The 21,193-nt window shown below is 37.7% G+C and overlaps 1 protein-coding gene across 1 annotated transcript in view; it reads right to left on the bottom strand.

Moving 5' to 3' along the window:
• DOK6 (docking protein 6) overlaps positions 1–21,193 on the bottom strand; it is a 253,584-nt gene that overhangs the window by 50,707 nt on the left and 181,684 nt on the right. Inside the window, exon 6 of the mRNA XM_056333389.1 lies at positions 15,275–15,413. Coding sequence (XP_056189364.1) covers positions 15,275–15,413 — 139 coding nt within the window. The remainder of the gene's footprint in view (positions 1–15,274; positions 15,414–21,193) is intronic.

Below are 21,193 nucleotides of genomic sequence, written 5' to 3'. Positions count from 1 at the left end.
AAATACAGGAGGTTCCCTCTGAACATCAGGAAACACTTTTTTACCATGAAGGTGACTAAACTCTGGCACAGGTTGCCCAGGGAGGCTGTGGAGTCTCCCACCTTGGAGATATTCAAAAGCCATTTGGATGTGGTCCTGGGCAACCAGCTCCAGATGGCTCTGACTGAGCCAGGAGGGTTGGACAAGATGACTGTCAGAGGTCCCTTCCATCCTCAACCGTCTGTGGTTAGCATCTCCAAAATTATAGCGAAGATTTTACTGAAAAGGGAGAGTGTCAGTTCTATCTTCTGAACAATGTAGGGATAAATAAGTTGTAGTGGGAAAAAAGAACTGAAATGCATCAGTTGGAGAGGTCAAAGAAACAGGCTGTCCAGAAAGGCTGGTATACTTCACCAGAAGTGTTTTCTGGGGAATTAAACCTGCAATTTATGGTATTCCAGAAAGTTCTGTCTCATGAGGTTTTCAAGCCAAAGTTAAAAATAGTGAGGCTTACCATCAGTGCCAACTTAACAAAGTCTTGTCCTCCTTTATCTGTTTGTTTTTCACTGTCCTTTCTCTGCTGGTGTTCATCTCTCTGACAAAGCTGCTTGTGTCTGACCTCAACCTGATATGCTTTGGAGAAGATTTCAAAGTATGCCATTTTTTTCCATGGTATTGTTTGCCAAAAGATACAACATATCTTAAAGAGGTATTTGGGACAGTTGAAGTGCTCAGTATTTTACTTGAGAGTACTGGAAGGACAGTCTTTCTGACTTCACAGATGGTGCTTTGGCCAGTTTTAAAGCTGATATAGTAAAAGTCAGGGCATGAAAAAATGGCCCTCAGTGGAAAACAGACTTCAAAACCTCTTTCTAGCACGTGGCAAGAAATGTGATGTAGGGATGAGCTCAGAATGTCCTCAGCTGGGAGAATCTTACATGAGTAAGCTGAAATATTGGAATTTTGAGGCTTACCTATATATTTGGCAGGGGGCGGGGGGGGGTGGAGTGGAGGGGGGTGGGGCGGGGAGGGTGGGAAGCTGTAATCACTGTTAAGTATTCACTGCACAGTTATTTGATTTCCTTTCTTTCTGATAAAGCAAATGCCTTGGACCGCACAAGCTTTCTCATGAAGTTTTTCTCCTATTGTCTGAAACAGATCAGTAGTTTCCAACTACACATATTTGTGGAAACAACATTTCTTTTAGCTACTTCATTTCAATATATAGACATCGCTGGTACCAATGAACTTTAATAAAATGACAGTAAGACAATTTTCTGAATAGTTCCTGAAACAATAATCATCCATAACTTTTCATTAATATTCCTTATTAAGCTTATCAGTGTGTGACTCCAGTATTCAGTAACACATCTAGTCTTGCTGACCTTTACTTTCTGACATTTTCAGAAGTTTTATATATCATACAAGAATATTTCAATTAAAATAATAAAAAAACCCGGAATACATAAAAATTACTATCATATAGTAAAGTCTTCTTAGATGACTCTTCAATGCCTTCTAAAAGAAGACATTTTCTTCCTTGTTACTAGTTACTTTTAAACATTACACATGCATCTTGAATCATATATACTAGGGCTAGTTATACATGTGCAATGCACATGCGTGTACATGAATGTAAATAATGAAGTTTTAACTTTGAAATATACTATATTTTTGAGAGGGGTTTAAAAAAATATGCCTGTGCATATGGACACAAAAACATATTAGTTTATTTTAAAGAAATTTATTTATATTTCGTTTAATATTGACTTCAGTAGCTCCACTGCCTTTAGTGGGCTTTTAAAAATATAAAATCAACTGAGAAGCTGGTTTATAAAAATAAAGGGCTATTCTTTTCCACTGTGTGTGCTCACACCATGGGGATCACATCCTGATCATGTATATAGATAGATATAGCCAGAGAATTCTTGACATTGCTCAGTTTCAAAATTGCAATAAGCAATCATTTAAAAGCAACAGACACACTCCTAAATAAATATGCATAATGTATCTTTGGAAATATTTTTTTTTGTGGTTCAAAACCAACTTAAAATGAGAGAGAAGACTCTCCAAATCACAGTCCAAATTTCTGCATATAGGAGAAGCTAATGAAATTGTTGCTTCCTTATGGATGCTGGTTTACTAATGTAGCAAAACCAGCTGCAAATGAGGAAACCAATTTGGAAAGCAGGAAACAGAAAAATGTTTGTAAATTGCTGTATCTTTCAGCACAATTGCATCAGCCTAATAAATTCTACAACTGGCAACCTTTTCCACTTAATTTAATTTTCAGACGATAACAGGTGTTTTTTCCCATTGGCAAAAGTTGCTTGGTAGTAGAGATTGTAGATATGTGACCACAGGCCATTTAACTCAAGCCTTTTGAAATCCATGGTTGCCATTTAATAGAACAATCCTTTGCCTCTGTGCTGGTAAATTCCAGCTTCACAAAACCAAGGAAATAGAATTATACTTGTTGTCATGGAAATCTGCAACTCCATCACTTTTTTTTCTTCATGTAATATAAAATGTATGTAAAGGTGGTCACTTAACAATATGTGTGAAACATTACAGAAATGTTGCCATTCTACAAATGATTTTACAAAATCTCTCAGCTAGTAGCAATTGCAACTTTTACCACTGTGTCCTGCAAGGAAACAATTAAGAACAACTAAGAGACCACAAGTTCTTCCATTTTATAAACGAGAACCAATGCTGATTTGTCAATAGATTTTGAATCGCAGACGCTGTACAGATACGCATTCAACAGGCAGCCATATGAATCTTGCCTGGCAGCTACCTTTATGGAAATGGATTCTGACTGACTGACTGACTATGTGATGAGACTAGCAGCTTTTACCCTGAGACAGTCATAAGTAACAGTGATGTATGCTCCTACCATAGCATGGAAAATATTCATTAAGCACTTGCTGACTAATACTGCAGAACTGAAACATTTTTGAAAAACCTATTCCTGCAGTTTACATGGGTCAGTTCCAATACTTTTTAACACCTTCATTATCAACATGGGCAGTGGGACAGAATCTGCCCTCAGCAAATTTGAGGATGACATCAAACTAGGGGGAGCAGTCAAACACCCATACAAGGAGGGCTTCCATTCAGAGGGACCTCAGCAAAGCAGAAAGGGCTGACAGGAATCTCATGAAGTTCAGCAATGACAGATGTTAAGGCTGCAACCAGGTCAGGGCAACTCAGTGCAAGAGTACAGCCTGGGGACTGACCTGCTAGGTAAAAGCTCTGCCAAAAGGATCTAGTGGTGATAGGTGATAACGTGAATCATCAGTGTACATGTGCAGTGACAGAGGTTAACCACACACAGGACCACATTAGTGTGGCCAGCAGGTCCAGGAAAGTCACACTTCCCCACTATTTGGCATTTGTGAAGCCACATTTGGAAGTTCAGCTGTATTCATGGAGTCTTCAAGTTTGGGCCCTGGCACAGAACCTCTAAGAAGCAGAATACGATCAGCAACACTGGATTAAGTTTCTAATGCTTATTCGCCATGAGAAAGAGAAAGTTAAGAAAAATCTAACTCCAGTTTCTCTTTCTTAGAGGTATGCTGTAGAGAAGATTCTTCCCAGAGATGTACAGTGAAAGGAAAAGAGACATCAGTCATAGCCTGTGGCAAGGGAAACTTGAGACAGACTTAAGGAAAAAATCTTCACAATGACAGCAGCCAAGCACTGGAATAAGTACACATAATCTACAGCCTTGGGGGTATTCACGATTGACTGGGTAAGACCCTGGGTAACTTCTAGTTTTGATGTTATCCCTTTGAACAGAAGATTAGGTGAGCTGACCACCAGCAGACCCTTCCAATGCCAAATTTTCTGATCCTATATATTCAATGGTTTGAAAATCTGGGAGCTAATGAGGTGTGCTCTGCCAGTATGTTAACTTGACATTATTTTGTTTACTGTAGTAGCTGCACATCTTTATATAATAAAGCTACTGTAGCACGTGGAATAATGTCAAATGAACAGTCCAAGGTCTGTACTACTGTCTTACATTTCTCCTGAAACAGATTCCTGCACAGTTGATAAATAAAAACTGTTAGCATGGCAGGTATCATATGATATATCAGTAACACAACGACAACAACCCACAGCTGAGAGAAAAAAGGATCATAAACAACCCCTATCTGGACAGGCCTTGATTAATATATATCAAAAGACAGCTTATACTTGGAAAAGCGTCTGTATTTAAATATGAATTTGAATATTTTCAATATCTGTTTTCTTCATTCTAAGTGTAATCACAGAGTGATTATTATAAATCACTTTCATGTTACAAAATCTGTCATCTTTATACAAAGGAACAGAAGCAGAGAAAAAAAGCAAAATTAAGACAAAGGGTGACTTTTTTTGCACTGCCAACAGGTACCTGATGAGCCAAACCAGAAAAAGCACAGGAGGGATTTACAGAGTAACTTTAGGACTATTATGAGAATTTTTGATCACCTCTCAGATTATTACTTTTTATAATTCTCCTGTTCTCTGAAAAGCACTGTGCCCTCTATAAATCATTGATAAAGAAGTTTCTTATTCATCAGAGACAAAGCCTGAACTATTCCCTCAGATGATATAAAGAACTCCTGAACACCGTTGCTGAAACAGAGGAAGACCTTGCCTGACAAGAGGTACAGAATGATACAGTAGTTCCATAGACTGATGAAAACCATGTGAAAAATAACTTTTTCAGAAGTTAATTCTACTGTGAATAAGTAATTGACTATGATTCAGGATTTGTTTTGTTGTGCTATTCCTAGCATACAGATGATTACTCCATGACCTTGGGCAATTTATATGCAGCTGAATTTGGCCTTAATCTTTCTGTGCCTCGTTTTACTCATTAGTATAATTACTATAATAATATCTGTCTCCTGAGAGCATCAGGTTGCTTCATCAGCTATTATTTTGCTAATAATAATAGGAACTCCATAGGCTACTTTATTTTACAAGAAGAAGTTTTCTCAAAATAGCAGATATGAGATTAATAATAAATTAATCCTGCTGGAGAACTAGCTCGAGAATTATTTTTCTAGTGATACTTAAATCAACATAACCTGCTCCTCTGTTAAGAAAGTTTGATGATGTGAACCTACCAGCACAGTTATACAAGCAAGTTGTTTTAAACGTACACAATGCCAAAGCAAACTTCCCTTCCATATTAAATGTTTCTCAGAGTTTAGTTAAGGGAAGTGCTGGCAATAAGCCAAATACGGTTCAGTCAAGCATGCAACAACTACTGTATAATTACAGTAACCATTCCTAATTTACCACTTACATCACCCACAGCTATTGGCAAATAAGACTGCTAATCATCAATTTTGTTCGGGGGAAGTTCTTTGGCTCTTCACTTTCTGTATTTTCTGCAAACAATATGAATTTCAGCTTCACAGTGCCTCTCCAACTACTTTCATAGCTCTGCAAACATGCAATATTTTGGAAAGTACAAGAAAAGTAAAAAGAAAAAGTTACAAATGTGCTTATGTTACCAACCTTCAAATCCACTTATATTCACATGCAACTTTATAAAGTTGAAGTAAATGATACCTGACTCCTAAGAAAGATGTACTTAGCACTTTAAGATGTCCCTAGAAATGTAGATACGTGGCTACATGGATTTTTAAAGTGCCTCCATGCTAAATTCTCAGAAGGGTTTGCATCTTTAGATACCTTAATATACAAACATCTTTGCCCTATTGCATTTATACAAACCAACCAGAACCTAGCTGCTTAAATTGAAATGCTCACAGTACAGCATAGTTGCATGCAAACATATAAATGAGGTGAACAGGGAAAACTGTTCATAGGATCCTATGCTGCATAAGTGCATAGGATGCAGCTTTAGGATCGATTCATAGGACGGAGAAGGCTCCTTGCAGACAAGAAATCGTATTGCCTCAGTTATAAGACACCTCTATGAAGCTTTTATTACGGATTTTGGTTCAACTCCTACTTTATATTAGGAGGAAGTCAGTTTTCAATCCGAGTCTTAGGTGGCATGATAAGACATAAAGCTAGAAGAACACCGTGATATTATATAAAATATTCTAGAATTTTTTAAGGAGGAAAGAATGGGATTAATATCTAGGTTGGCATGCAAATCCATATGGCAGAGGTACTTGGGTTTTAGTCCCTAGGAGAGATTTAGAGCATCTTTTTGCATTCAAGATCATCCAGCCTGATAGCTACAGATAAAAGGAATTTCAAAATTGTGTCAGCTGAGGGAAGAGTTTATTTTTTTCCCACCATGCTCTGAATAAAAGCCCTTATGACTACTACTGCTTCAAAACCATTCAAAACTCCAGTGCAAGCCTTAGTTTTCAAATTGCAAAACAGCATTTAAATTACGTCACTAACTACCAAAATATCTGATACCAGTATCTGATGCAAGGACTTGCTAGCTTTGCTCTCGCATCTACTCACGGCACTTACCTACACACTCCACAAACCTTTACATTGTCTGCAGTGTTTCTGACATGATGAATAGCTCTGTTCTTCTCCCTGCTCTATCACTTCATGTAAGCAGCTGCACTAACCCTTTGCTATGATAGTAAAGGCTTTCCCTATACTGAGGTTTCGTTCAAACACACAGCAAACATCCCGCAACAACCACGACGTGCAGCATCCCCTGGAGAAGCCAGGTGTGACACCTCATCCTCTCACTGCTGCAAGGTGCCATATAGGGGCACAACAGACCCCTGCAGCTGACAGGGGAAGAGGGGGTAAAAAAGGTTTTGACTTGGTGAGAAAGGAACAGGCTGGGAACTCCAATGACCATGGCATTTTGAATTCCATGGTGGGATGAAGTATTTTCTTTTTGGAAATGAATGGCACCTGCTGCATAGTTTTTGAATGTTGCTGCAATATTTGAATGTCTATTACTGGATATGAGTAATAGTCCCTGAAAAAATGCCAATGAAATAAATCTACATTTAAGAAAATACTTTCAAATAAGATTAAAAAATGAAACAGCTCCAGTTGGAGGAATCATTAGCTGCTTCCCAGTCTGAATATCCACAAATCTCCTACTTTCTTCTGAAGTAGTGAATGTTGGAAATAGACTTGTGACTCAGCTTTAGGATTTACTTCATCCAAGTACACACAGTTTTCTGAGCCTGAGGACTAACAAAAAGCCTGGCAAAATTCTCTAAAATATTCTCACAGAAAAATCAGAGTTAAAAAAAAATATATATATATCGTTATGTGCTTAATGAACAAAGAACCCTATGGGAAATTACTGAAAATTATGGGAACTGGGTTTACAAAACTCAAATCTAAAAGTACACAGATCCTGACTTAGGTGAAAAAACAACAACAAACCAAAAACTCGATATTCTTGGTTTTGTTGTTGATCTTGGCAACACTTACAGATTGTTGTGATTTGCCAGTGAATAGACAATCCCTCAGTGGAACACTCCCTATTTTCTATTACCAGTTTCTACCACAAAGAAGGGTGAGCTTTACTTAGAATCATCAAATCCTTTAGGTTGGAAGAGACCTTTACAATAATCAAGTCCAGCCATTAACCTAGCACTGCCAAGTCACCACTAAACCATGTCCCCAAACAACTCATCTACGCATTTTTAAAACATCTCCAGGGATGGTGATTCCACCACCTCCCTGGGTAGTCTGTTCCAATGCTTGACCACCCTTTCAGTGGAAAAAAATTTCTTAATATCCAATCTAAACCTCCTCTGGTGCAACTTGAGGCCATTTCCTCTTGTCCTGTCACTTGTTAGCTGGGAGAAGACACCTACCCCCACCTGCCTACAGCCTCCTTTCAGGCAGCTGTAGAGAGGAGTAAGATCCCCCCTGAGCCTCCTCTTCTCCAGACCAAACAACCGCAGTTCCTTCAGCTGCTCCTCATAAGACTTGTGCTCCAGACCCTTCACCAGCTTACCTCAATGTTCCTCTTGAAGCAAGGGGCCCAAAACTGAACACAGTATTCAAGGTGCAGCCTCACCAGTGCCAAGTACATGGGGACAATCATTTCCCTTGTCCTGCTGGCCACATGGTTTCGGATACAGACCAGGATGCTGTTGGCTTTCTTGGCCACCTGGGCACACTGCTGGCTCATGTTCAGCCGGCTGTCAACCCCCACCCCCAGGTCCTTTCCCACCGGGCAGCTTTCCTGCCACACTTCCCCAAGCCTGTAGCTTAGTGTTCTCTCGAAGTCCTCTTCTGCCAAAAGTGTTGCAAGGCTATTTCAGCTTTAACCTGTAACTTTCAAAGATACTGTCCCTCACAGAATCCTTCTGGACAAGTTGTGCAACTGTGGGATGAACAGGTTCAGTTCTAGGGCCAGTTCTGTTCAATATATTCATCAATGATCTGGATGCAGGAGCCGAACACATCATTAGCAAGTTTGCTGATGATACCAAACTGGGAGGTGCTGTTGACTCTCTTGAGGGACAAGGGGCCTTGCAGAGGATTATATAGATAGATTGGAGCATTGGGCAATGATTAATGGGATGAAATTTAACAAATCCAAATGCCACATTCTGTATCTAGGGCAGAATACCACCAGGCACAAGTATAAACTGGGAGAAGAGTGGCTGAAGAGCAGCCCTGCAGACAGGGGTGGGGGTTGCTGGTCAGCAGCGGGCTCAATAGGCCCCAGCAGTGCCCTGGCAGCCGAGGGGGCAACCCGCACCCTGGGGGCATCACACACAGCAGAGCCAGCCGGGCACAGGAGGGGATCATCGCCCTGTGCTCAGCGCTGGTGCGGCCTCACCTGCAGTACTGCCTGCAGCTCTGGGCCCGCAGCTGAAGGAGGTTGTGAAGGTCCCTGAATGTCCAGAGAGAGCAACAAAGCCAGTAAAAGGGTTGGAAGTCATGTTGCTCCCTGCAGCTTCGTGAGGAGGGCATGTGGAGAGGGAGGTGCTGAGCTCTTCCCCCTGGGATCCAGTGACAGGACACATGGGATTGGTTCAAAGTTGCACCAGGGGAGGTTTGCACTGGACATGAGGAAGCATTTCTTTCCCGAGAGGGTGGTCAGACACTGTAACAGGCTTCCTAGAGAGGTGGTTGATGCCCCAGCTTGTCAGTGTTTAAGAGACGTTTAGACAATGCCCTTAATAACACGCTTTAACTTTTGGCCAGCCCTGAAGTGGTCAGGCAGTCAGAGTAGATGATCATTGTAGTTCCCTTCCAACTGAAATATCCTATCCTATTCTATTCTATTCCATCCTACTCTATTTAGTAATGGAAATAAGCTTCACAACACCTGTGAGAACCAAGTAAACAGTTCACAAATTGCTTATTGCAATAAGCAGCCAGCTTTTTACAGGGCTATAAAATTTCTAAACAAACATTACACAGCAGCATCATACAGTAGTTTCAGATGGGAAATATGGAGTAATATTGAGCTAAGTATTTGCATGAATAACTGACCTGAGGCTATACTTTAGCCTACATAAAGTGCATGAGTTCATGAATGATTGTATGTATCCAGAACCTCTGTACTGGAGTTTATACATAATTTATACATAATAAACAGAAGAAAACATACTAAGAGACCAACGTGTCATGACATGGGATGAACTCTGGGATTTTCTTCTCCAGTTTCTCCTCCAGTTATTGACTTGGCCCAAATGCACTTAAGCATAATTACAACATAGAAGAGCTTTGTCATGTTAAGTAAATTGCAGTGCTGAAATGGAGCCCAAAAGACATGCATTTTAACTAAATATTTCTTACATTCATTGGGTCGGCAGCATTCACTAGTGTGTCTCTGCATTTCCCATACTTTACAACTTGAAAATAATAGGTGACAGGTATACCATTGCACAAAGACATAAAAAGCAACCATAAACCAGACAAAGCTCTGAAGATGCATTAGCAAATGTAGGAAACTTCAAATTGAAACCATCATTTTAAAATGAAAATTTAGAATGTTTGATGTGTTTGTTGATGACGTTCAATCCTGTAATGTTTCAATGAGTATGTGCTTAGCTTGTGATCAGGTAAAAATACATGAAGAAATTGTACAGACTTGTTCACAAAGCCAAATTAAAAATTCACTATGAAACTAATGCTGTTATTTTCTCCAGCCTGTTTGTGTTTTTTTTTTCTTTCCTGATTCAAAGACAGTTTACTTTAATATTCTTCATTCTATTTACATTCTTATTAATACTATGTCTGACAATTCTGTAATTTATATTTATCCTCAGATATGAAATACGGTTACCCTCCTCATTCTGTTTCAGATAAGAAAGAGAAAGATTAAATGATTCTCAGACTTATTTCTTAGCCACTTCTCGCTTCAGCTTCTCCTTAAACCCAGTTCCATTGCCTGATAATTGTCTGATTTGGCACATTAATTATTTTCCTCAGAATAATTAACCCCCCCCAACAAACTCATTGATATTATAGTTTTTAAATGGCAGAAATCTATCACGATGACTCATTGACTCAATTATTAAGTTAAATATTAGAGAAAAGGCTTGTAAATAATGAGAATGGAAGAAAAATATACAGAAGCAATGTTTCATAAAGGTGTTTATTTTCCAGTAAATGTTAAAAGGATCACAATCTAAAATGACACTATTTTTACAGCTCTGCTGTCTAAAGCAAAGCAAGTTTCACAGAAAATTTTGTATGATAGTAAGTTATGAAACTTGTGCCATTAGAATTTTTTCATGCATTTATACTTCAGTTTTACTGATGTTTGATTAACCGTAGCTGTTTAACATCAACTTAAGTGCTATGTTATTTAGAATTACTGTTTTACACATTGTAAATTTTTATTCTTTTGAAATTACATAATAGTTTTTTACTGGCAGCTCTTGAAAGAAGCAGTTTGTAGGGTTACAAAGGAACACCTATTTCCTTAGCATGCCTCCCTTATATGTGTAGTCACAATATGAGAAATCTACCACTCTTAACTCCCCATTTTATACACCACAATAACAGTGGGTGCAGAAGTTACATCAGGAATGTTTTCAGTGGAGGCTCTGTGGCAGAAGATCAAAGCTGGCATTAAGGAGGGGAAAAAGGTCTTAAAATTCCAGTGGTATGTGCTGGTAAGCATTTTATAGAAATGGTGTAAAGTTAGACAAGTGCTGCTGAGAACAGCTGTGTTCATATGCTGGTCTGTGAAAATTATCTTAACTGAGATTCTTTAAAAAAATGATCATCAAAACCAACATTATAAATTGACTGCAAGGAGGAGGATACTCAGTATTTATGGAAGGTGAATTATTCTTTTTCCTTCTCTATTCCGGACAGGACAATTGAGAAGATCTAACGGTTCACTGCTGCCTCTATAAACAATTCAGCTCAGTAACTGTGCTAGCTTTTTTTCTTTTTTTCCCCCGCCCCAAACTGGCAAACAGACAAATTGACTTTGAGAGTCAGGAAAGCACCTAGGCTAACACAAGGGAAGTGGAAGGAGCTTGCAGCTGAGCCTGGGGACAGGGTAGGGGTGATAGAGCTGGCTGTTAAGACACTCAGATGTGCTTCTTCCACATTCAAAATCAGACTACAGTTAGTGGGGATACACACTATTCTTGAGGCTAACTTTTTTTTTGTTGTTTTTTTTCCCCTGCTGATTCTAAGAGTGCCAATTCAACCAGATTTCTAAATGTTACATTTAAAAAAAATGTGGGGGGAGAGGGAAGGAGCGAGAGAAGACTTTTGTAAGAATGCAGGCTATTCATATGATAAAAGCAGAGCTGCTGACACTCTCATATAGATAACACAACAGGACAAAATAAAATCTTGTAAACAGAAAACAGCAATTGTTCTTTGTAATTAATTTGTTATGTTCAAACTGTAAAACCACTAACAAACACTTCAATATTGCCGCCTCCCCACTAAACACCTACAAAACAAAATTATCATCTGTATTACACCGATCCATCAAAAAAACGAAGACTGAAAGAAGTGAAAATACAGACAACAATTTATCTGAAAAGAATTTAAATTTACGTACTAGCATTGGACCAAATTTTTTATTGTTCCAAACAAAGTGAGCATAAAACACTACCAGTCTGACAATTTAACACTTCAAACTCAATCAAGAAGACCACCTGAGCTAAACTAGAACATTGTCCACTTTGCTATTATATTTGAATAAAATCCAGTCTGTTTTGATCTCAGTAAAACCAATGTGAAATCACTACTATGCCAGTGACAGCTGATCCTGTATTTCAGGTCTTTCTTCCAGTGTTATAATTTAAAAAGGGAAGTGGGTAGAAGAAAAAAGTGTGCACATGCCTGCTTAAACTGACTGGACTTCTGCTCTTGATGGCAATGAGGCAGACATGGTACTGTATTAGCTGCCACAGCGCAATTTTTCTTCCAGTCCATACACTTTGGAAGGTAATGGGAAGAATTAGTTTCCTTCTCATGTCTTTCTCTTGTTAACATAGTTATTCAGCATGTTACTTGGCTTCAGCAATAGATTTCTTAGCATAAAAATGAATTTATTGGTCAGTATTCTGAGACAACATTTTTGTGTGCAGAGACCTCCATAAATGGAATAAATATGTCCTGTGGCTGCCTGCAATATCTTTATCTGACAAGTCTCTGGCAGCAGTAACTAATTTTACCTTTTTTCTTCTGCCAGAATTTTTTTTCTGGGTTTTTGTGTGTTTGTGTCTTTTTGCTTTTTTTATTAGGAAGATGAACTTTGTATATTCATCATGAGAACTAACCATAAACTATATATTTCATCAAGATTGCTTTGGTAAAAAAATCACTTTGATTTCCTTTATTAACTGTATTCACTTTTTATAATACTGGATTATAACATTTTATAATCTAGAAAAAATTAAATAAAAAATCAGTGTATTAATTACTTAAAATATGTTAACATTTAGGCCAGAACATACAAATATGAAATTCATGAGTCCCTTCCAATATATAACTTCTAATGACTGGAAGGTAGAAGTAAAATGGAATTACTGGTACATTTTCTCCCTTTTTCTAATTTGCATGACAATGTATATACCATTAAGCTTTCTTTACTTTAAGCACTTTCTTTCATTTTCACCTTAAAAAAAAATTATTTAATTCTATACTATTAAACATGAGCTTTTCATTACAGATAGGGTCAGAAAAGAGCAAAATGCCCAAGTATAGAACTACAGATACAAAAGATCAAAGGTCAAGCTTTGGGAAGATCTAAAAGACATTTATGGCCTCTAGATCCCTGATTTAAAAATACACTCTTGCTTGTGTTTCAGTTTCAGATCTTAGGGAAAAAATTTACATAGGCATTTGATGAAACTGGTGGATTTAGATATCAGAGAAGCAATTATACTTGATAAAAGGAAAATAACACACGCTTAGTCTATTTAATATCTTCAGATCTTGTTTCTAATATGAATACAACTCAAATGTTGCAGATGACACAAATGACCCCTTAAATGTTCAGCACCCCATAAATCAGGAGCAGCAGAGCTTCCAAAACTAAACCAATATTAGCTTACTAGTTAAAGTATGAAATCAATGGATTTTTCAGCCTCTTTAACACAGCCCACAGCTTCTACGCAGCCTAAGCAGGCCTCTACCAATCTACCTCTGCACATCACAGCCCAGCCTCATCCAGGAGCTAAGCACATTATACACTGTGTGGCTGATGAGTCATATATATTTCTCAGCCTGCTCTCACGAGTTTGGTATTATGGACCATATGGCCACAGCCTTCATAAATGAGGTTTTAAGGAAGTCATCTGATGGCAGAAGGGAAATGGCTTTGCTAAGCAGCAAAGATGCTATTTGTCAGGTTGAAGACCTGAAAGTGGTGGTTCCATGAAAGGAAAATCCTGTATGATCCTACTTTAAGTACTTATTATGGCAGCAAGAAAATGCTCCAATTTCTATTACTGGTGTGGACATTCAAAAGTCAACATATTTATAATAATGCTTTTTCCTGGCTTTGGGCTATTATTCAACCACTTTCTGCCCAGCAGAATGCAGAATGCAGTTGTTTTGTGTCAGTACTTCTACTACTTCAGATGCTCTTCCGTTTACTCTATTCTACCATCTTGTCTTGGACTCTCCAGCAATTGCTCCTGTGTCCTTAACCTTGTTTTAATCTTGACTGTGAACTCTCCTCTTCCTGCTTTTTCTAAAGTTCATGTATCTCAAGTATTGTGCAAATGCTCCTGCTTTGTTTACTTTTATTGAAAAATTCATCCACCTTTCCTCATAAACCACCAAAAGAGTCACTTTTTATGCTTTCCCATCTCAGATCTTACTGAGACACACAGTTTGAGGGAAGCATTCAACATAATGGACTTTTGAGATGGAAATCTAAGTTTTTCCATTTCCTTTTCAGTGACTAGAGGAAGATAGACTTATCTGAGGAGTAGTTAGGAGAAGCACTTGAACGCTGGGGTCTTAAGTTGGCCTTTCTCTCAGGAATGTGAGCAAGATATTTTGGCAGTGATGGAGTGTGGGAGGAGAGGAATATGTAAATCAAGTTTGCATGACTGTGGGCACGTACATGGTGGGTGAAGGAAGGAAGGAAGGAAGGAAGACTCACTGGAAATAGTGCAATTTCCCTCAAATCTGTTTTTAGGGACAAAGATACTGATTCCACAGTCATCTGAGAAGAAAAGCATGCAGACCAGGTTCTCTGGCCTCCCCATGTCTTTCCACTCTGGGGATGTAAAGGTGGCTTCAAACCACAGTTGAAAGTTACTTTTACAGAAAGATCATTTAAAACTGTCTCTGTTTCTAAGCACACGGGCCATTTTTTTAGTTTTCCTCTGAAAAAAACCCAAACTTTTCAGTAGTCACTTACAGATAACCTCTGCAAACTGGAAATTCTAAACTTAAAACTAAAAAATAGCTCTTTTTGAACTCACATTGAATTGCTACTTACTGTACTGTTGGGAAAGAAATTCTTTCAGGGGTTAAGAGAAACAGAACATGTCTGCTGTCACCTAGGAGTGTTTTTCCACCATTAAGGCCATGAGGAGCAATTAACACTGATCATTGACAGTCATCACATGGCTGACTTCAGCTAAAGGCTTAGTCTTTGAGTAACAGAGCCACAATTTTCAAGAAGGTAACCATGGATCTCTTGTTTAATGGTATCCACTGTTTCAAAAAGACACCAAAGCCAGATCATTGTATAGCACATGCTGAAAATCCCTGACCATGAAAATACGTAAATCTGAATGTCTGTTTTGTCTTAGCCACACAGCTAATACCATCACTGCAGCTGAATCCATGGACTGCCATTAGTCCATATTTCTTTTGTTCATTACCAATTTTTAAAAGTTTAAAGATTTTGGTAAAAAGACCTTACCCTTGCCTTCTGCTCCATCTCCATCATTAATCTTTCATGTTGTTCTGCTATTGCCAGTGTTGCAGAATGCACTTTCTGATATATCATTTCTCCTTCTCGCGTCTGAAAGGTGAACAGCCCTTCTCCTGTGTCACACATCCTGCAGTGAGATTTAATCAGAACGGAAGGAAAAAAAATGAGTACTGTGTAATTTTTATCTAACTGTTATAAAAAGTGCACACCTTGCAGTAGAAAATGCCAACTTTTGTAGCTGAACTCTGGAATTCTGAACATCTGCAGTTATTTTTACCATTGAAGAGAGACATATTCCAAGAGATGTGCAGAACTTTCTGAACATAACCTTTACATTCAGTTTTAATCATCATCTGAATAGTGAAAAAGAAGTTTTATCATAGAATAAAAACTTTAAGTAATACAGTCAGCTATTTCCAGCATCATTTCAAATGTCTGCAGTGGTAAGTGGGACCTGAATTTAATTCCCTTAAACCAACTGACGCCAGAAGTACATAGTGCATCATGACTTTGAAAATTTGACATTTTAAGAGAACATTGACCAATTAAAAATGCTGTTATGGTTAATCACTACAAAGAAGCTGTATCTAAAGACAGCATTAAGAGGGTTAAATTATAAACATCTGAGCACATTTATGTGAGGCAGCGTCTAAAGCTATCTTAATAATTACCAAAGTCATTCAGTGTGTTTGACAATAGGAATGGTATTTCTGCAGTATAAGAAGATAAAATAATGAAAAAAAACCACCCCGGAAATAAAATTTGCTTTCTTCTTTTGAGATGGCAACTGCTGATATCCTTATCTGTGATATCACTGAGGCATTATGCTGAGGAAGAGGAGTGGTACATGGTAAATGCATGACAAAGACGGCTGGGAAATACAGAAAATGGGAGTAGACAACAATGTTAGATTACTGAGTAAGTGCTACTTTGAGGATATATCTGGTGTTAAACAGTGGTACAATTTGGCATATTTATATTACTAGTCCCATTATATTATCAGTGTCTGATTTCTGTATTTGTATAGACTTCTTGCAAATTTAGAAATGGAATTAAAAAAATCCTTTTTATTTGGTCTGATAATCCCTGTAAAGATTTTCAGTTATCTGTGATAGAAAATTGTTGACTTGATTGACTGATTCATAACACCCTTCAGCAATAGAGAGATTTTGTTTTGTCTTAAAGTAGAATATTCCTTTAATGTTTTGGTTGTTTACATTATTTTTAAGGACATAATTTCTTTACTATCTCAACACCTTCAGCATGGCCCTGCAAAGCCCAAGGCATACAGAATTACAAGACATTTTAGAAAAATATGTCCTGAATAGTCTAACATACTAATAGGTTTTTAAATATCAGTATCTTTAGAGTTTGCATCCCAGATTCTGTATGATTATTCATGCATTAAATTTTATAAAATATTTTCCCATAAAATGAACATATAGATCTATATTGTTTTAATTTATTAATAATTAATTTTAAAGTCATTAATAATTATGCTACATTACATGCATGTGCACTCAAACAATTATGTTATAGCTTTTTGAAAATGGAATAATTTTTTTCATGCGACTTTTTTGTGGAATTAGGATACAGCTTCCTATACAATTTTATTTCAGAACTCATTGAACAGGACTATTGTGCTATAGAAGAGACTACTGAGAATTCAGCCATTGCTTTTGATTTCAAGGATGACCAGTGAAAATATAGCCTTATTAACACTTAGAAAATATTTGCCTGTTCACTGGAGGAGACATGCTTTCATGAGCCTTCTATAAAGGAAGGGAAGAACAGAAAGCAGTGAAGGCAGAAACATATTCAACACAAGTGCTTCTGGAAAATACCTGGTGAAAATACTTAGTAATGATCAACTGATGTGTTGAAAAGAAAGTCATAGTCTTAAGAATAGATGATTCACGATATTATCCATAATTCTGGAATAAAAATAGTCTTCTTCATCCCAAGATGTATTTGATCAGTATTAATGTGATGTACCAATTAATAGATTAATTAAAAAAAACCAACACTTTTGTATTCCAATTCCAATGAAGATCATGTTCCCTGCTGTAAAAAAATAAGGTATTTTACATCCTTAGCCACAGTCTTCCACAGAGCTTCTGGTAGAAATAAAATATCTCCAGAGTTTTGCGACATTATGGCAACAGCCTTTCAGATCCCTCAGGGCATCATATATAGCTAGTACTCTGCTTTTGTATAAAGAGATCTTAATAAAATTCAAGCAGCGTGAAATACCAAGTCTGGAAAAATGACAGGGTTTCAGAAACCGAAGCAAAATATGATCTTTCTGTTGGTTTCAGAGGATGAAAAATCCTACAGGGATAAAAACAAGGAAGCAGGCAATGGAGGGTGATTAAGATTCAGGAGTTAAGCTGCTTGTTTTGACCAAGCAAAACCTGACCATGACCGCTGCCCATCAGCCCAGGGTCTGTACCGCCTGTGTGAGCCCTGGGTGGAGGCAGCAGTGTAGGCTGTGGCACCGCCCCAGCACCTCAGCCACCGCAGAGGACAGCAACGCTGGGTCCTGCTTATCAGCTGCAACAGGTGACTCAGGTGGACGTGTCATGCCAGCATCAGAAAACCACTGATTACCACCCCCTGGACTGTGGGCTTACCTGGCTAACGATGGGCTATACGCACACAACTGCTCAAAACTGGAGGTGGAGGAGAAATCTGGGCATCATTTTTTTAAGTGCTGAATTCCCCTAACTCACTTTGAAGTTCACAGGACTTAAAGGCCCTAGGAATGAAGCAATTGGTACCTTTCTTTCTTCTATCTAAACTCGTTATTAGTAATCTGTCTCCCAAGGAGATGAATCTCTTTGCCACAGTGACGTTTTCCTGTTCAGCTCCCCAGGATGTTACTCAGATGAAAATCTGATTTAAGAGCTATTCTAGTCTAGCCTAGCCTAGACTAGCCTAGCCTAGCCTAGCCTAGCCTAGTCTAGTCTAGTCTAGTCTAGTCTAGTCTAGCCTTGTCTAGTCTAGTCTAGTCTGTTCCAGTCTATTTGAGTCTAGTCTAGTCTAGCCTATCGTAGTCTAGTCCAATCATTTCTAGTTTTGTCTGTTTTCTGTTCTATTCTAGTCACGACACCGTTGTGTTCAGCAGCATGTTTTAGGGTTAGTTTCAGTCTTTCTAGAACAAGGAAGCATAAACCAAAACAGAAGTGCTGCTAAACATGATGGAGATGGGGACAGGGAAAAGTGTATTTGCAATGTCCTAAGTTTAAGAGGGTTGCTGAAAAAACAGAGGACCTTTACTTGGCCAACAGGAATGTACAAGCCCATGAGTTGAAACTCACTTCTTGACTTGCTCTATTTACAGTGAAAATATAGTCAGCAGAACAAAGACACTCTACAGCCTGTCCATTTAAAGCTACATTTTCAGGTTTAGCCCTGCTAATATGTTGCTTTATTATAAGTGAAAATGAAATAACTGTGTGTAAACTCAAATTTCTCTATGTTCAAAGGGCGCATGGTTGTTCAGTTGCCAGTTTAATAGCGTCTTCATAACTTTCTTTATGTCTTAGAATCCCTTTAGGGAAAAGACAGGACAAAGGTGTGGACCTCTTCTTTTCCTGATAATGCCACTGTGCATCTCTACGAGCTCAGTATGACCTTCACTGTCAAAATATTTCACTGATTTCACATACTTTAAGTTTTTGATGAGAGACTTAACAGCTTGTGGATGCTTGAAAAATGCTGATGTTAGCTTGTCTATTGCTGTGTTTCTAACTTTAAAACAGTGATATCATTAACCTATACTTTAGGATATTTAAGGATCCAATGCATTAAAATGTATGAAGTGCTTTGACTGAAACAGGAAAGTGCATTTTTTTCTGTATTATTACAGAATGATATCACTGGGTGGATAATGCAATCAGTAGATAAACAGTTTTTGTGAAGTTATTACTTCTTAAAATACTGCCACAGCTTTTTATGATCATCACTGTTAGTAGATCTGCCTCAAGAGCCAGGGGAAAGAACAGGGAGAAGGTAAGAGCTAAGCTTGTGGCCCAGGACAAACTGGAGTTATAGATCAACGCTGAATGTTCTTGCTTTTACTCAAAGGTAGGGCTTACATTCAAGCCAAAGATATTTTCCCACCAGTATTGCACAATTTTTTTCACTGTTTCCCAATTTCACACAATGGTTTCCCACTGCCTCTACTCACTAAAGTAACTTCAGCCTTTTAGAGCAAAACCAATACTATATATAAATCTTTAGAATTCCCTTGAAAAAGGAAACTTTGTTGACTTGACTTGACCGCTATTTACAAATGGTAGTTTTTGCCAAATAGAGGTTCATGCTGTCCTGTCATATGTGAAATATTTTAAAAGTTTAACAGTGAAACATTCAGCAGCTGCATAAAAGGACAAGAAACAGGCATCTCAGCTTCATTTCGCTATCATGGTGAAGGGTAAAATACATTTTCACAATAATAAGGTTGTCTGAAAAACAAGATGCTCAGAAAGATTATTTGCTATGAGCCCTTGTTTTAAATTAAGGACAAATGACAATTGTAATTAGAAAATTTTTAGTTCTTTATATATAAAAATATATTTTAATGGATTTGAATGATTTCTTTTTACTGACAAATAATTTAGCATTAAAGAAATAATGGCTGATTTAAATACTCAAAAGTATACAAAATTACGTACAAATAACTAAAAAAAGGTAGACATCCTCAAATAGGCACTGAAAAAACCTCATAAAATGTTTACTACTAGTAACTATAGCTATTAGTAACTAATACATAATAAAAACCCTACTACCATAGTTTAGCATTTCTAGTTCTTTAAATAAGAACGGACTATAAATTTTTAAATGAGAATGGAAGATGAGTAAGTACTGTCTATAATGAGAGTGCTATAAGTTACCAGTACCAAACTGGATGTAATTGCTGTTGCGTACTCTGCATCTGATGTGTGAAAAATCATTTCCTTTATAAACTGAAGCTGTTTACTCAGGACACTTCAAGGCCCGGGAATGAAGTTACCTAGTACTGACAAACGTGGTCAGATACCACTTATGGGACCAGACCTGTTACTGTCACAAGACTAGTAGTAAATAAAAGATAGCCTTTCTTTAAAGCCTTGAAGCTGTGACTGTCAGTCAGGAAAAAAAAAAAAACTGGTATGCAATATTTAACTCTGAACTGAGACATTTATTTCATGTGCTGCTACAGCTTTGATTTTCTAGAAAGTGGTGGAAACTAGCAACTCTTCCCCCAATTTAGTTAAATTATCAGTGGAGACACACAAATACTATCTCTCTTGGGGATATCTAACTTTTGTTCTTTCCTTGTTATCTCAACTTGAGCTAAGCCATTTTGACAGAAATCCTGTTTGTTCTTTGTGTGCAAGACTGTTACACACAGCACACACTAAAGACAGGCTAGCTGACCAGTAGACCTCACTATAGGATGAATAAAAAACTGCCTTGAGGGTCCAAATTCTCTGCTTATTCCAGCCTTCAAAACATGCTAGCTTACTTCCTCTCAAAGTTGTTCTTTCCTGCGAAAATGAAAAAAAAGCAAGCAAAGCAAATAAACTCCTTGTGGCAGGGGCGTATTTAGATTAAAATCTCCCTTTACACCTATTAATATGTATTAAAACAACTGAAAAGTAAACTATATATGCTTTTATAAAATTGTAAGTCAACTGCTATGTTGGAAGGGTAGAAAAGCAGAGGAAGAAATAAGAAAATGTTGATAAGATTCCTAATGTACAATAATGCAATGAAAAAAAAGGATACATATGGTGGGGAAATAAAAAAAAAGGATAGCTACGTAATTAGGATATGTACGGGACCTAGGAAAGATCTATTGGTGAAGCAGAGAGAAGACAATTTACAGGAAATGTGCACAAAGTGTAATTAACTCAGGTA

Source organism: Falco biarmicus, chromosome 3 (genome assembly GCF_023638135.1).
Source record: "Falco biarmicus isolate bFalBia1 chromosome 3, bFalBia1.pri, whole genome shotgun sequence".
Taxonomy (NCBI): Eukaryota; Metazoa; Chordata; class Aves; order Falconiformes; family Falconidae; genus Falco; species Falco biarmicus.
This window is presented reverse-complemented; position numbering and strand designations above follow the sequence as displayed.